The 17,126-nt window shown below is 35.3% G+C and overlaps 1 protein-coding gene across 8 annotated transcripts in view; it reads right to left on the bottom strand.

Annotated features, from left to right (window-relative positions):
- NCOA6 (nuclear receptor coactivator 6) overlaps nucleotides 1-17,126 on the bottom strand; it is an 87,625-nt gene that overhangs the window by 48,281 nt on the left and 22,218 nt on the right. For all 8 annotated transcript variants that reach the window (XM_045832653.1, XM_045832652.1, XM_045832655.1 and 5 more), the window contains 3 exons: nucleotides 8,624-8,729; nucleotides 3,373-3,651; nucleotides 724-879 (listed from right to left, as the gene is read on the bottom strand). In XM_045832653.1, coding sequence (XP_045688609.1) covers nucleotides 724-879; nucleotides 3,373-3,604 — 388 coding nt within the window. In that variant the 5' untranslated portion in view covers nucleotides 3,605-3,651; nucleotides 8,624-8,729. The remainder of the gene's footprint in view (nucleotides 1-723; nucleotides 880-3,372; nucleotides 3,652-8,623; nucleotides 8,730-17,126) is intronic.

The raw sequence follows: 17,126 nt of genomic DNA, 5'->3' as shown, positions 1-17,126 counted from the left end.
GGAAAAGGTTACAGGGAGTAAGAAGCATATATGATGGGTACAAAATAGACAGGGGGAGGTTAAGAATAGTATAGGAAATGGAGAAGCCAAAGAACTTGTATGTACAACCCATGGACATGAACTAAGGGGAGAGGATGCTGCTGGGAGAGGGGATGAAGGCAGAGGAGAATAAAGGGGAGAAAAAATGGGGCAACTGTAACAGCATAATCAGTAATATATACTTAAAAATAAAGTTTGGTGTTTATTCTGTGAACAACAGCAAGCCACAGCAGGGATTTAAACTGTGTGTGTGGTATATTTTCATTTTGAAAAGATCACTCTGGCAAAGTATTTTAAAAATAAATACTGATACAAAGGAATTGTTTAGGGCCTCCTAATCTCTATTAGATGAACAAAGAAATAAAAACTAGGGCTTAGTTGGTAGAAGGAAGCAACTGAAATTAGATAGTCTTCAATAGACAAGTCAGTTCCTGGTCAGGATACCAGTAAAATCAAAGTCTGACCGGCTGACAGCCAAAACCAGCCATAAGAATGGAGTTTGAGGCTACAGATGCTGAAGCATCAGGACCCAACCAGAGCCTCAATCCCTCTTCATCCTAAGGTGCTATAACGTGGAGCACAGGTTACATAAGTTCCTTAGCATTCTGAAATTCGAGAGGAACAGGTAGCACAGGAAATCATGCTACATTCTGCTGTTGTTATGATTTAGGTACAGATAGGCACCTTCAATCTGAACGGAGAGAATCCCCAGATCCCGGAGCTGCTGGTTGTTGCTCTGAGCCAGGATTCGTAGCCGCTCCGCTGCTTCCCGGGGGATGTTGAATGTTACACGTACACTGTTCCAGGGCTCTACCTTCTGTACCTTTAGCTTGCTGGATTCTTGGTTGTGAAAGAAAGAGAATAGTATTAGTAATCTTTGGCCACCAGAAGGCATGAAAACACACACACACACCAAAGTAAAAGAACAAGACAGAGCACTAGCTTGGAGTAGCTGAGCTTAGGCTTTGGTGTTAGACTTCAAAACCAATCTCTACCACTTAGCATCTGGGTGACCATGAACAAGTTATTTAATCTTTCTGAAAATTACCTTTCATAAGAGTGTGAGTGATAAATGAGACAATACATGCCAAAAACCTAGTGCAGGATCTGCCACACCATAGAAACTGAATGAATGGAAAGCAGCAAGATGGAATAAGAAATATGAGAGAAGAGACAGGTTAAGTTTAAACTAACAGAATAATGTCTACTTCTGGACTCAGTTCAATGTATGTGAACTGAGAAGTTGACAACATTTAAGTCCCAAATTTTAAGTAAAATTCTATAAAAATTCAATTGGCAGGTAAGCCTACTGTAAAAGACTAAAGGATATGCAGTTTATTTAAAGAAACAGAACTATAAGGGACACTAGTAGATTTACTTATAAAAGGTAAGTATTTGAAATTTTAGTACTCATATGTAAATATTCACTAAGCATCCCTATGGAAGATAATTATAGAGACAGAGAACAAACATATCTTCCAATGTCCTATAAATGCTTTGGTTTATGGAGGTCTTAAGTCTTGATTCTTTATATCTTTGATTTTTAAATCTTTTTCTTCTTCTTTTTTTTTTTTTCCATTTATTCTTAGATAGAGGGGAAGGGAGGGAGAAAGAGAGGGAGTGAAACATTAATGTGTGGTTGCCTCTTGCACATCCCCAACTGGGGACCTGACCCCCACCCCAGACCTGTGCCCTGACTGGGAATCGAACTGGCAACCTTTCAGTTCGCAGGTCAGTGCTCAATCCACTGACCCACACCAGCCAGGGCAAATCTTTTTCTACTTTAAACCAGAGAAGAATTTCCACTGAAGTATACCAAACTGAAGGGGGAAACCAACATAAATTTGACAACCCAGCTTCAGTTAGTATATGAAAACATTCCATTTAGCAAGTCTGAAGAGTCAATGCAAACTTCAGGACATGTTTTCAAAAGAAGATATAAACATTAACTAATGAAGAGGTAATACTGTTTGTAATTATATTTTATAGATGGAAAGCAAACCCCAGGTCCAGTTAGCAGATAAAAAAACTTTTTTCCAACAATGCCAGACAAAGTAATTTTCCCTTTTGTTAAAACTCAGCTCAATTTGATCTTAGGACCCTCTATTCAATTTTACATTCTAATGTTAAGAAAATGGTGATATGGGTATATCTGTTCTCAAAATAAGAAATATCCATGGATAGGAGGAAGTGCTTACATGTTTCCTCAAGCCCCTGCCAACTTCAAAACCATTATACATTGAAAGTTAACTTACCCAGACATGAAGTTCACTTGTTCTAACGTGGGAAAAGAGACTAATTGCTAAAAGCAGTGAGGTAATACAATCACAGAAATTTAGAAAGGATTAGGAAATATTTAGTCCAAGTCTATTTTACAGGCAAGGTCACTGAAGCCCAGAAAGGCTAAGTGATTGGCCCAGGATCCGGTGGCTACCTAGCAGCATCAGAGGTGGATTAAAATCCAGCTCTGATTCCCAGGTCAATTTCCTCTCCATGGCACTAAACAGCAAAAGGCAGGAAGGTTGGGATCCTCATTCCATAAAGTACAGATGCTACAAAGATTCTTCCCAATCTGAAAAGTACTGAAATCTTGTACATGGTCTAGACAAACATCAAATATGCTCATGATATTATATACTTGTGATATGGCTGCAGAAAAATCCTTGTCTATATAACATAGTTATATTTTATCAAAGTTTTTTAAACTTCCATCACATTTGAGAAGATATGATGACTTAAAATAAAATACCTTTTTTGCACCAAAAATACAAACTGGTAACAGTATTAAGTCTGGGTTTGGTAAATTATTTAAAAGCCATAAACAAACTGACTCAGCAATTTAAAAACAAGGGGAAAAATGTGGGTAACTATAAGCAATGAACTATTTCAGGCCCAGCTGGGTCCTTATAATATGATATATTATGACTGTGATTATGGTGATAATGATGGTGATAACTGTAACTTTAACACATAAAATCCCCTATTACTATGCTAAATAATCCATAACTATAAAGAAGTCTTACATAACACAGTAAAAAAAGTCCTTGAAAAAAAAAAAACCCAAAAAACAGCTTCTCTTCTGATATCAAATCTCAAAGAAAAAAATCCCCAAACCTAAAAAAGTTAATGAGCACTTGATCAAATCAAGATTTCAGTTCCTCCATGTACTTAAAAGAAACACAATTGCATTTTTTAAAAAAAAAATCCTAAAATTCCAATTTCACAATTAAAATCAGTCTTTCAAATCAGTACAGCAAAATTTTACTTTATAAAACTCGAGATAATCACAGAAAGGCAAACACTGAGAAGGAAAAATTAATTAAAACAAATTACCCATGTGTAACAAATTGGGCACATTCTCCAATATTGTGTCCAATTTCCATTTGAAGTCTTTATCATCTATATTTCCTTTGAAGGCCACAAAGATTGTGGAATCCTCCAAAATACTATCACTTTTTGTGTCATCATCTTCTAGTCCAGAGTCAAAATCCATCTCTGAGTCTTCCACTGTCGAACACAAGGAAGTATAGATGTCTTCTAAGTTTGCAAGGTCATCCAAAACCATGGTGAATATTATTCCAGAAGCATGTGCCAAGTGGAAAATAAGAAAACCTTTGAAAAGAGAAGCGAGAAAAAGCATTGCAATGCATAGTTTTACAAACAACAATGTATAGTTCTATGAAAACTGTTATTTGTCAATAAGAAAGTACTATAAAAATTAAGAAATTAGAGAGGATAAACTATTTTAATTAAGATGTCATATAATAATTAGTTCTCAAAGGTACTAGAAATAAAAATACACCAGTTTTACTTTTGTTTTATTTTATTTGTTTTATACCAGTTTTAAATAAAATTCCTTTTATTATGTTATAATGTTTATTATGTTATGTGCTACCTTTTTGTAAGTCTAGAATATGAGGAGGAGGGAACAAGGGATCACAAGAAAATAAAACCAGTCTTCTTTGAAAATTAATTTTTATTAGCTTTTGGTGGACTCCACAACACAAGAAATCCCCAAGACTTCCCTTACTCCTGTACTGACAAAAGCTTCGTAGAAGCCTAAGTTTCTAAAGCCCTCCTCCTTCTCTAACCTTTAAAGTACAACTTGATACAACTAAAAGTATCTGGAGAACTACCTAAAATTTTAAAGTATTTTATGTGGATCATTTTATTTTATTTTTAAAATAATTTTATTCATTATTTTTTTTAGAGAGAGAGGAAGGGAGGGAGAAGGGGGGGGGGGAACATCTACATGTGAGAGAAACATTGATCAGTTGTCTCTCACATGCCCCCAGTAGGGGACCTGGCCCACAACCCAGGCAGGTGCCCTGGACAGGAATCAAATCGGTCATCTTTTGGTTCATAGATCAGTGCTCAATACACTAAGCCACACCAACCAGGGATATGTGGACCATTTTAAACAACTTTTAAAGGACTACTAATAGTGGTATGACTGAAAATAATGATTCTTAAACAAAACAAGCAAAAACATTTAAAAATATTTTGTGAAAGGAAAATAAATGGTTAACACATGTTTACAGAGGCAAAGAACTGTGTCTAGGATAGAACTAAATTACTTTGTAACTTCTGGATCTAGAGAAGTCACATTTTCTGCTATATTCAGTTATGGCCTACTGAAGAGCACAAATACTAAAGATCACACACTATTTGGTTATTTCCTCCATTAAATTTGGGACTGAAGATCGCATTCTTCACCCAAAAGTGAATGCATGAACATTAATTTTCAGCATTTGTGTTAAGCAAGAATATCATGGGAACATAAGAACCTCATACAAATCTTCTAACTTAAAAGAATTCCTTATATAAATAATAATTATAACTGTTTTCTTTCTTTTTTAAGATGGGTAAGAAAAAAGGACTAAAAATCAACCCACTAAAATGCAAACACTAATTGTGCTAAGTTGGTAAGATTGCTGGTTAATTTTCTTATTTTCCAAATATGCTATAAGTTCATTAGGGAAATACAAACTAAATATGCTATAATATGGTTACACTACTTGAATAAGTGGAAAACTGTATTAACTTTTATATTTTGAAATAGCCACTAAACATCAAGACCAAAGGCTTTCCAAAAACCAATCTAAGCAATCTTACGCGGCCAAAAGTCCTACGCTATCAGTAAATATGGGGGAAAATGTTTTATATCTAACTAGTGCACCTTATATTCTGGTATAGTAACCGTTACTAAGGAACAGTGTGATGTGGGTGGTTTAGAAACAATGGCATTTAGAAAATCCTTTAGAACTATAGAGTTTAAAGAACTTAAAAGGTAAATAAATAAAACTTAACAACAGATTTTCAGGGCTTAAAAGCTGCTGCTCAGCAGGAAAAAAGAGTAATTGCTTATACTGCATGAAAAGCTGCAACTATTTGGCAGCTGTTCCTAGGTTGGAACAACTGCAAGAAGAGAATTTAAAATTTAAGAAACATTTTCCAAAAGCATCTTTAACTGTAAAGAAGGAAACCAACTTAAAAACCTGGACTTTGATAGTCTTCTTTTTATTTATTTATTTTCATTTTAAAATTTTAATTGTTGTTTTGACAGTCTTCTGAGTGGTCACTGGACATGCCATTAAGGCTGTGTATTAAGATTTGGAAAACCCTCTACTGGCAGACACACAAGTCAACTAATTTAAATTCAGGAATTACCACTTTAGCAGTACTATAGACACCACACAATTGCTTAAAAAGCAAGAAACTGAAAGGCAGTCTATGAAAAAAATTGCTGGACTTCCCTCCAAAAAAAGTTTTAAAGAAACTTCTAGATAACTTCATTGAGATAATTCCACTTAAAATCTATTAATAAAGAATTCATATCAAAATAATGACTACTTTTTTAGTTTGAAATGCAGTTCAGCAACTGACTCTTGGAGAGAGAAAACAGATTACAGTTGACTATATCAAGAGACTCATTTGCTCACTTAAAATCATCTTTCACAAAAGAGTATGTGCTATTTCTCTGGGTTTGTTAAGATTAACTACCAGTTATCTTGCTTACTCACATAATAAGTTTCTAGATTACCTATTGATTTCACTTTTTATTTGGGCTCTTTTGATTTTTTTATGAATAATTTAATAACAAATGTGGTACCCGGGAGGAATTAAAAGCAAGCATATTATTTATGCTACATTTTCAAGGTAGAATAAAATAGATTTTCAAATGAAATAATTTCTGGATAAATATTTCAGGGAAGCCAAACAGCTCTAGTTGATGAAGAAAATCCCTTTATTATAGAAGAATGCCAATTTAAATGTAAAAACTATTTATCGTTTTTTTAAAAATCATAATTTTGAAATCCCTAATAAATAATTCAGGCAAGGATCATTAGTAAGGATAAAATATTATGAGAAAAATTGACACAACTGGATATTCACATGACGTTGAAGGATCATCCCAGATTTGCTGCTTGACAATGGGAAAACTGCAAGTTCACAATGTAAGGACCTGACTGTCACCACCTGAACACAATGATCAACCTTAGCATCATTAACAGAGGAACAACTAGAAACTATGTATAGTATTAAATGCACAGCATTACCTATAAAATAGTCTTGCCAAAAATGTTTAACCTGAATCTAACAAGGTTTTAACGGGAGACAAAAGAACAACTTAATATCATGAAGAAATAATGAGACAAATATAAAGTGTAGGATTTCCATAGGCTTGACCCCTTCAAGTAAGTCAGTGATAAGGGGAAAATAAAAAGGTGGGTAAAACTGTACTCTACATTAAAAGAGATTTAAGAGATTTAAAAATCACGATCTTTTATTGGGTCTTAGTTTGAAAAAAGATGTAAAGCATCCCTGACCAGTGTGGCTCAGCTGGTTGGGCATCATCTCACACAGTGAAGGTTGCCAGTTCTGGTCAGGCCACGTGCCTGGGTTGCAAATTTGGTCCCCAGGCAGGGAGTATATGAGAGGCAACTGATCGATATTTCTCTTTCCCTTCTCCTCACTCTAAAAATAAATAAAATCTTTAAAAAAAGTAAAGCACATTTCTAGGATAATTAAGAAAATATTACTAATTTTGTTAGGTGTGATAATAATGGTGTTGTGCTTATACTAGGCAATGTTCTTATTGTTTTTTAAGAGATGCATACTGAAACATTTACGAGTGAAATGTCATGATGCCTGTAATTTACTTTAAAATATGTTAAGCAAATATGGCAAAATGTTAATAATGGATAACTAGAGGTCATGGGTACATAGGTATTATTTGTACTATAATTTTGTATGTGGGTAAAATTGTTCATAAGAAAAAGTTCACCAAAAAAAAAAAAAAAAAAGGAAAAAGCTCCAAGGTAAAACTTGACTAGATGTCAGAAAGACTTAGAAGCTTACTTATGAACATCTTCCCAACTAAAGTAGAATAAAGTAAATAAATATATTTAAATATATATATCTCACATGTATTTTTTATGTATTCAGCTACCTGCACCAGATAAAAATTTTGAAGAGAAAGGACTGGTGCATGTAGCTAAATAACAGGTAAAAACAGCTAGAATTGTCACAAGCTATTCAAATTATTTGACTTGGTCACCATCTGAGCAAAAGATAAGACACTACTCTCTACAACAGACACCACAAATTCACGTATCTACTGGAGTCCAGCAGGTAAAATAAATAGGAAAACAACATTGGGCCCTGGCTGGTGTGGCTCAGTGGATTGAGTGCCGGCCTGTGAACCAAAGGGTCACTGGTTTAATTCCCAATCTGGGACACACGCCGGGGTTGCAGGCCAGGTCCCCCAGTAGGGGGCACTCAAGAGGCAACCACACATTGGTGTTTCTCTCTCCCTCTCTTTCTCCCTCCCTTCCCCTCTCTAAAAATAAATAAATTAATTAATTTTTTTAAAAAAGAACAACAACATTGGGTATCAAATGCATTTGCATATACTGTAAGAATAGTTAGGGCAAGGGAAAACAATACCCATCTACGCTGGGCACTGACAACTTTGCTCCAGCTTATTTTCTTTTGGAGGGATGGCAGGGGTTATATAAGCCCAGAAACAGTAGATATTCTGAATCATAATGCTAAAATCCTTCCTTCAGTGAAATTTCCAGATTTTTAAAAAGAGATTTACATTTTTGGAAAATACTCTATAGGCCAAATGAAACATACTGCAGCTTCATATGGCCCACAGCCATCAGTTTTCAATGTCTAATTAAGTCAGAAAATCCATGTATGACTTATGTGACTAACTAGTACGGTACTAGGCCTGAACTAAGTGGGTTTGGTGTACTGCTGGAGGAGACCTGATATTTAAATGAATTTATTAAGTGTTATGATGTGCCTTTTGGGAGGTGTGTAGACTCCCCCCAAAAAAAGAGATTAAGCAAGGTCTTTAGAAGAACAGGAGGTACTCAAACTTAGTTAATTTTGGCTTCATTAAATATGCTGATGTCTTTCATATGTACCTGAAGGATTATCTTCTCCTTTGACAAAACACTAGATAATGAAGGAAATAGAGTTTTTTTACTTGCTATGTAACTTTGGTAGAGTAAATCCATTGACTGGAATCCAGACAAGCCATATCCACTCTCTCACATAAGGATGCACTCACCAAAATGTCTGTCTTAATTTTTATCATTTATCCAAGTCATCTTCTACATCCAAACAAGCTGGCATTTTTCAGGCCTATATTTCAAGGTAGCCACCAAATAAAAATTCTAAAAAAGAAGGAGAAAAAAAGAAGAAAGTTACAATATTGTATAAAAGTTACACAGGTAACCTGTTTTTGCAACAGAAGTTAATGTTATGTAATGTAAATATCACAAGTCATCAAGTCAACTTAGACATATCCAGACAATGTTAAAACAGGATTTTCTTTAAAGTCTACAAATTGTGCCTTTTTTCTGAGATCTTAGACTACTCATCAGCAAGCATTCAGAATACAGAAGCAAACTCAGGGACATACACCATTTTCACTTAAGAATCATGAAATTTGGACCCTAAGCATTAGAGCCCTCCCTATGCTGTCATTTATTCATCCATCAAATTAAAATAAATTAATATCATGCCACACTGTTTGCACATACTTGGTGCCAAAACCAAAATATTCTGTATACACACTAAACAACAGACTCACTTCTAACAGAATTTCAAAATTCATTTTTAAAAAGTACAGATGTTAAGTTTTTTCCTACTTTACGTCCAATACCTATACATTTCATTCTTTTTTAAAAAAGATTTATTTATGTATTTATTTTTAGAGAGGGAAGGGAGGGAGAAAGAGAGAGAGAGAGAAACATCAATGTGCAGTTGCTGGGAGTCATGGCCTGCAACCCAGGCATGTACCTTGACTGGGAATCGAACCTGCGACACTTACATTTCATTCTTCATTAAATTTTCAGTTTAAGTTTTAAAGTATTCCTCATTATACACACAGAAATTATGCATAGGAAGTACATAATACTGGCATACTTCAAAAAAATTTTCCCTACTATCTGGCCTTGGCCAGTGTGACTCAGCTGATTGGAGTGTTGTCCCATGAAGGGTCGTGGGTTTGGTCTCGGATGGGGCATGTATTAGAGGCAACTGACAGATGTTTATCTCCCACTGATGTCTCTCTTCCTCTCTCCCCCCCTCCCATTACCCTCTCTCTAAAATCAGTAAGCATGGCCTTGAAAAAAATTAAAATGATACTATCTGTATACAATGTGTTCAACTTGGCTGTTATGGCTTTTACATTATTGGCAAATATTAATTTTACAATCTCAAAATTTTAGATGAATATATGTACTAAGCATTAATAAATAATAAATAATTAAGGGGAAACTACCCCTTTATTATTATTATTTTTTAAAGAATTTATTTATTTATTTTTAGAGGGGGAAGGGAGGGAGAAAGAGAGAGAGAGAGAAACATCAATGTGCAGTTGCTGGGGGCTGTGACCTGCAACCCAGGCATGTGCCCTGACTGGGAATCAAATCTGTGATGCTTTGGTTCGCAGCCCGCGCTCAGTCCACTGAGCTACTCCAGCCAGGGCCCTTTATTATTTTTTAATTAAAAAAAAAAAAAAAGCCACTGTTGTCTCCATGGAACATTAATAAAAAGTAACCTTCAAGAAAAGCTTTAAAGAAAAGTTCAATAGATCCAAAAAGTAACAATAGGATAGTCAAATACTCTGATGACCACGTACAAAAATTACAAACTTAAAATAAGATAAAATAAAATAAATAAAATAAAATAAAATACAAAGGCCTTTCTACCTTAAAACAACAAAACGTTGGATTTGGGTTAAAAAATGCAAGCTCTCTAGGAAACAATAGGGCATATACTACATATTGGAACCTACATACAACCAAATCAGTTAAGAAGAAAATTCATAGCCATAAATACCTGTATCAAAACAAAACAAAAATATATTAAACATCCAATGCAAAAAGTTAGGGGGAAAGCTGATAATGTGAATTGAAAGAAAGCAAAATGAAGGAATTAATACAGATGAAAGCATAAATTCATCAGAAATTAGAAAAGCATTATAAGAACTAATAAACAAATCCAAAAATTGGTACCCTGGGAGAAACGGTTAAAACATTACTTAATCTAGTGAGTGAAAAAGGGAGAAAGTCCAAATATATAAAATAAGAAATAAGAAAGCCACAGACACAAAGGAAATTAAAAGGACCACCGAGACTATTTTACTCAGGCTTTTGCTCATATCTATGTCAGCAGTTTTCAATGAGTGTGCCACAGGAATTTTTAAAATGTGCAATATTTGACTAATTAATCAGTACAGAATTAATGGAAGCACTATTAACCCTGTAGAGAACAGATAAGTCTAATGATCTGAAACTGTTCCAGAGTATACAAAAAGACAGAAAACTCCCCAATTTTTTTATGAAGCAGAAAACTCTGTCTTGATAACAAATCAATCTCTCCTATATTGCTCAATCTCTCTTATATTGAGGCAAGATTTCTAAATCAACAATACATTAAAAGAATAATCATGCATAATGATCAAGTGAAGTTTCTTCTAGGAATGCAAGGAAGGTAAGGGGGAAAAGTCATATAATTGTCACCACAAATACTAAAGTCATCTGACAAAATTCAAAAACCCTTTAAAAAAAAGATTTTATTTATTTACTTTTAGAGAGGGAGAAAGAGAGGGAGAGAAACATCAATGTGTGATTACCTCTTGTGCACCCCCTACTGGGGACCTGGCCCACAACCCAGGCATATGCCCTGACTGGGAATCAAACCAGCAACCCTTTACTTTGCAGTCTGGTGCTCAATCCACTGAGCCACACCAGCCAGGGCTCAATAACCCTTTTTGATCAAAACAACCCCTCAAATAAATAGGAATAGACAGACACTTCCTTAACATGACAAAAATATATCTTTCAGCCTAAAAGTCAGCATATTGCTGAATGGGAAAAGACTATTAAACATTACAGAAGAGGTATAAAAATCAGTGAAATTAAATAAGAATCATAAAAGTATAAAAATTGGAAGGATCTAAAACTACTACTCTGCAGATGGTATAATTATATTCTTAAAATCTTAGAATATTGACCAAGAAGACAGCAAAAATTTAAAAAATTCATCAAATAGCATGGTATAAAATTAATATGTATAAATAATAGTTTTCATTACATATGCAATTGATCACCATTAGGTCAAAAAAAAAACCAAAAACATTTGTAATGGCAATAAAAAAGATGAAATATTGCCCTGGCTGGTGTAGCTCAGTGGATTGAGCACGGGCTGCGAACCAGGCATCGCAAGTTTGATTCCCAGTCAGGGCACATGCCTAGGTTGCAGACCATGGCCCCCAGCAGCAACCTCACATTGATGTTTCTCTCTCTTTCTCTCTCTCTCTCTCTCTCTCTCTCTCTCTCTCTCTCTCCCCCCCTCTCTAAAAATAAATAAATAAATAAATAAATAAATAAATAAAATCTTTAAAAAAAAAGAAAAATATTTGGAAAGGTCTAAAAACATAAAAACTACTATAACCTTCAACAATTAAAAAAAAAACAAAGAAAAAAAGTAAAAAAAGATGAAATATTTAGGAATAAACTAAAAAGAAATGTAAAGCTACAAGAAGAAAATTTAAAAACACTAACGTATCCAAATATAAAAAAGACCTGAATAGAATGAAACACCAAATTCTTGGATGAAAAGATTCATAAATACAGATTCTCTCCCTGATTTATAATTTAACAATTTCAATAAAAATGTGAACTTTTTTAACCAAACAAGCCAACTCCAGAATTCATATGCAAACAAGAGTTAGACAAACTGAAAAATCAAGAGCAGTAAAATAGACAACTCCTACCAGATATCAAAACATAAAGTATTAATAATTCAAACCGTTGTACTGGAATATAAATGGATGGGAGACTGATGGGACAGATTAGAAATTCCAAAAATTAATCAAAGTGAACGTAGAATGTTAATATCTCATAAAGGGGAAAAATTGACTTTTCACTAACTGGAACTAGGTAGCCATATAGAAAAAAAAATTAAGAGTTATATATACCTCGCATTAAGATAACTCCAAGTAGTGTAATAAATAAAACCCTAGAAGTATCAGAAAAAAGTAGAGAAGAAATTTTTATAACCTTGGAGTGGGCTTTAGATTTGGTTAAAATGAAAGAAAGATTGATATATTCAAGTACACAAAAATCAAAGAATTCTGCAAAATAAACCCCATAAATTTTTAAAAAGGTGAAGAATGTTTGCAATCATATTACTGATAAAAGAGCAAATTCTCATACATAAACATTATAGAAAAAACTTGCCTGGCTGGCATGGCTCAGTAGATTGAGTGCAGGTTGCGAACCAGAGCACTGCAGGTTCAATTCCCAGTCAGGGCACATGCCTGGGTTGCAGGCCATGGCCCCCAGCAACCGCACATTGATATTTCTCTCCCTCCCTCCCTCCCTCTCTTTCCCTCTCTCTCTCTCTCTCTTCCCTCTCTAACAATAAATAAATAAAATCTAAAAAAAAAGAAAAAAGTATACTGTATCTATAGGTATGGTATATATGTGTGTGCATATACAGATACATAAGATACAAAGAACAAAAATTTGAACAAATTATTGTGTCCACAAATGAATACAAGATATGATCATAAAATTCACAGAAAAGGAAACAGATAAATGAACTTAAAACATATGAAAAGATGTTCAACCTCATACATAAAAAGAAAAGAAATATTTTCACTCATCAGATTAGCAAAAATCCAAAAATTTGATGATGCATTGTCTTGGCAGGTTTGAGAAAACAGGCACTCTTATCTATTGCTAGCAGTAGTACACATTGGTGTAACATCAGCAACTAGGAAATATCTATCAACATTACAATTATATCTATACCATTCACCCAGCAATCTCATTTCTGGTTAGTGATCTTTACAGACACACCTGTCCCCATACAAGATGACATACATACAAAGTTATTCATTAAAGCATTGTTTATAATAGCAAGATAGGAAATTACCCAGATGTCTATCAACAGAGATTGATTCAATTATAGTACATCCAATAAAAGTGAAATGCAGTGAGAATGAGGATGCTTTCTATGTACTGATATGGAAAGGTTGTCAAGATATACTGTTCAGAGAAAAAATACAAGGAGTAAAACATTGACTATAGTATGCTTCTTTTTGTGGGAAAAGAGAGAATATATTTTGTATTTGTAGTATTAAAATACTCTAGAAGGAAATATAAGAAACCAAAGAAAAATTGGCTATCTTTAACATAAATTAAAAAAAAAAATCATGTTGTATGAAAAGACAAGGAAGCACTAAGACCAATAGGAGGTTTCAAAAGGACACAGGAGCCAATTTTAAGGGGTTCCCACTGGCAAATTTGAGACAATTTGAATATGAAAAAGAATATTGACCCTGGTGTGGCTCAGTGGATTGAGTGCCGGCCTGCAAACCAAAGGGTCACCAGTTCAATTCCCAGTCGAGGCACATGCCTGGGTTGCTGGCCAGGTCCCCAACTGGGGGCATGTGAGAGGCAACCAGTTGATCTACCTCCACACATCAATGTTTCTCTCCTTCTCTTTCTCCCTCTCTTCCTAACTCTCTAAAAACTAAAATAAAATCTTTATAAATATAAAAAAATTACACAAAGTAACTGATTACATGAAGATGTAATAAGATACAAAATTTGAAACATGCTACAACAAAATTTGTCTGGTCTCTTCAAAACCCAAAATCTAACAGCAAGAGATAAGGAGACAGTAACCTCCAAAGGAGTTCCCATAAGACTGTCAGGTGATTTCTCAAGAGACCTTGCAGGCAAGAAGGGGCTGGTAAGAAATATTCCAAGTCATGAAAGGCAAGGACCTCCATCCGAGATTGCTCTATCCAGCAAAGCTTTCGTTTAGAATGGAAGGGCAGATAAAATGCTTCCCAGACAAGGTCAAGTTAAAGGAGTTCATCATCACCAAGCCCTTATATTATGAAATGTTAAAGGGGCTTATCTAAGAAAAAAGATAAAAAACATGTATAGTAAAATGAAAGCGAACTCACAATTATTAACAACCACACCTAAAACAAAAACAAAAACTAAGCAAACAACTAGAACAGGAACAGAACCACAGAAATGGAGATCACATGGAGGGTCAGCAACAGGGGAGTGGGAGGAGAGAGGGGGAAAAGGTACGGAGAACAAGTAGCATAGATGGTAGGTAGAAAATAGACAGGGGGAGGGCAAGAATAGTATGAGAAATGTAGAAGCTAAAGAACTTATTACACATGGACATGAACTAAAGGGGGGGAATGTGGGTGGGAGAGGGTGTGCAGGGTGGAGGGGAATGAAGGGGGGTAATGGGACAACTGTAATAGCATAATCAATAAAATATATTTAAAAAATAAAAAAATGAAAAATAAACATAGAAAAAAAAACCCCCAAAATCTTGGGGGAAAATACAAGGAGAGGATACAGTTCTAGATTCAGAGACTGAAGTGACATAACTAATACATAAATGTTGCTTACACCTGCTTTGAAGAGAATAGCCATAAAATAATTTTTAGACGTTTGGGAAAAATGAATGTGAAATGAGTAACAGAGATATTAGGGCATATAGAAATTTTTTTCTTGGGTGTGATAATGTTGTGATTTTACAGACAATACCCTTATTCTTAGCAGATGCATGCTGAAGTATTTAGGGATAAAGTATTCTAATGTCTGCAACTTATTTTCAAAGTATTCAGCAAAGATAGGTAGATAGATGAGGCAAATATAGCAAAATATCATTATTGTATTATTCTTTCAATTTTCCTGTATGTCTGAAGCTTGTCATATTAAAAAGTTGGGGAAGTAAGGCCTGTTGAAGCTAAGGGTGGGATCAAGACTTCCCTTTGCATCTTTTTTATGTTTTGATTTAAGATTTATTTATTATTTTTAGAGAGGAGAAGGAGAAAGAGAAGAAGACAAACATCAATGTGTGGTTGCCTCTTGTGCACCCGCAACTGGGGACCCGGCCTGCAACCCAGGCATTCGCCCTGATAGGGAATCGAACCAGCAACCTCTTGGTTCACAGGACCGTGCTCAATTCACTGAACCACACCAACCAAGGTTATGTTTTGATTTTTGAACTATGTGAATGTATTATCTATTGAAAACAAAAGCCAGCTATCTACCACCCTCTTAAACCCTTAGCAGCAATTATATTTCTGTCCTTAGCCTATCTCAGACATGCAAAAAAATACCCTTTGCTTTCTACCTCCTTGTTCTGAGAGAACTCCTCCGACCACATTTCTCCTCTGAGTCATTTGACAGTAAGATAAGAACCTGGACCATATCATTACTAGGTCCTGAGCCACCACCACCACCTCCAACAATATTCCCTTAGGCCAGTCACCCATACTTGTTCCCCAACCCTATCTCACCCCACCCCCTTACCTCCTCGCTCTGTTGTTCTCGCACTCTGTTCTTGCCTATCCATTCCCCTCTCATCCCACAAAGAGCATGGTTCCTTCAACAATGCTCTTATCAGTGTCGTGGCCTCCCTGGCTCACCTATTTTTCAGATACACAAAATCCACCAGCTGCCTCTCCCTTACCTCAACTAGTTCACAGACTTGAAGTTTAAGAGCTAGAAAAGGAATTTACAGAATAATAGTCTAACTTGCCCAAAGAAATGGAGGATGGGAGGAAGGAATGAAGGGAGAAAGGGAGGAAAGAAAGAACCTATACAGTGGTATTATGACTTGATTCAAGTTACAGACTAAGATTGTGGCAGCATCAGGACTAGGCCCTGGTCTTTCAACCTCAAGTTATGTGCTTCTTCCACTATATACCAAACCTTCTTCTCACCAGAGGGATTCTACCCAACTCATACTCAGTGTGTAATTAGCAGAAATATCAGAGCCAAGTGACCCAGTTTATTTCAGGCCAGCACTCACCAATTAGAATTGTGTTCACTACTCCAAAATGGCTGAAGTCAGAATACCTGAGATGAAATGAGTATATGCTTTGAAAGAACTTCAGCAACTCTCAACTTAGTTACACATTATAATTATTTGGAGAAACTTTAAAAAATAATAATGCCTGAGTCATGCTAGGTCTGCACTGTGGCCTGAACTTTGGGTATTTAAACATTATCCAGGTAATTCTAATATGCAGCTCAAGTTTAGAACCAAATTTTCATACACTATTTAGTTTGCCTTTATTTATTTATTTTTTAAGATTTTATTTATTTTATTTTTAGAGAGAGGAAGAAAGAGAGGAAGAGAAACATCAATGTGTGGTTGCTGCTCACACGCCCCCTACTGGGGACTTGATCTTCAATTCCCAGGCATGTGCCCTTACTGGGAATTGAACTGGTGACCCTTTGGTTCACAGGCTGGTGCTCAATCAACCGAGCCACACCAGCCAGGGCTAGCTTGCCTTCAGATGAGGTGTCTGAATCAGGAGAGAAATGTACTTTAAGAATTTGCCTGAGACTTTTGGCCAAGATGGAGATATAGGTAGACACACTGTGCCTCCTTGCACAGCTAAAAGAAGGACAACAACAAATTTAAAAACAAAAAACAGCCAGACCTGACAGAAAATTGAACTGTATGGAAGTCCGACAACCAAGGAGTTAAAGAAACATTCACCCAGA

This window comes from Phyllostomus hastatus, unplaced genomic scaffold, assembly GCF_019186645.2.
Source record: "Phyllostomus hastatus isolate PE091 unplaced genomic scaffold, TTU_PhHast_1.1 phas_contig_17, whole genome shotgun sequence".
Classification (NCBI taxonomy): Eukaryota; Metazoa; Chordata; class Mammalia; order Chiroptera; family Phyllostomidae; genus Phyllostomus; species Phyllostomus hastatus.
The sequence above is the reverse complement of the archived record's forward strand: the minus strand, read 5'-3'. Positions and strand labels throughout refer to the sequence as shown.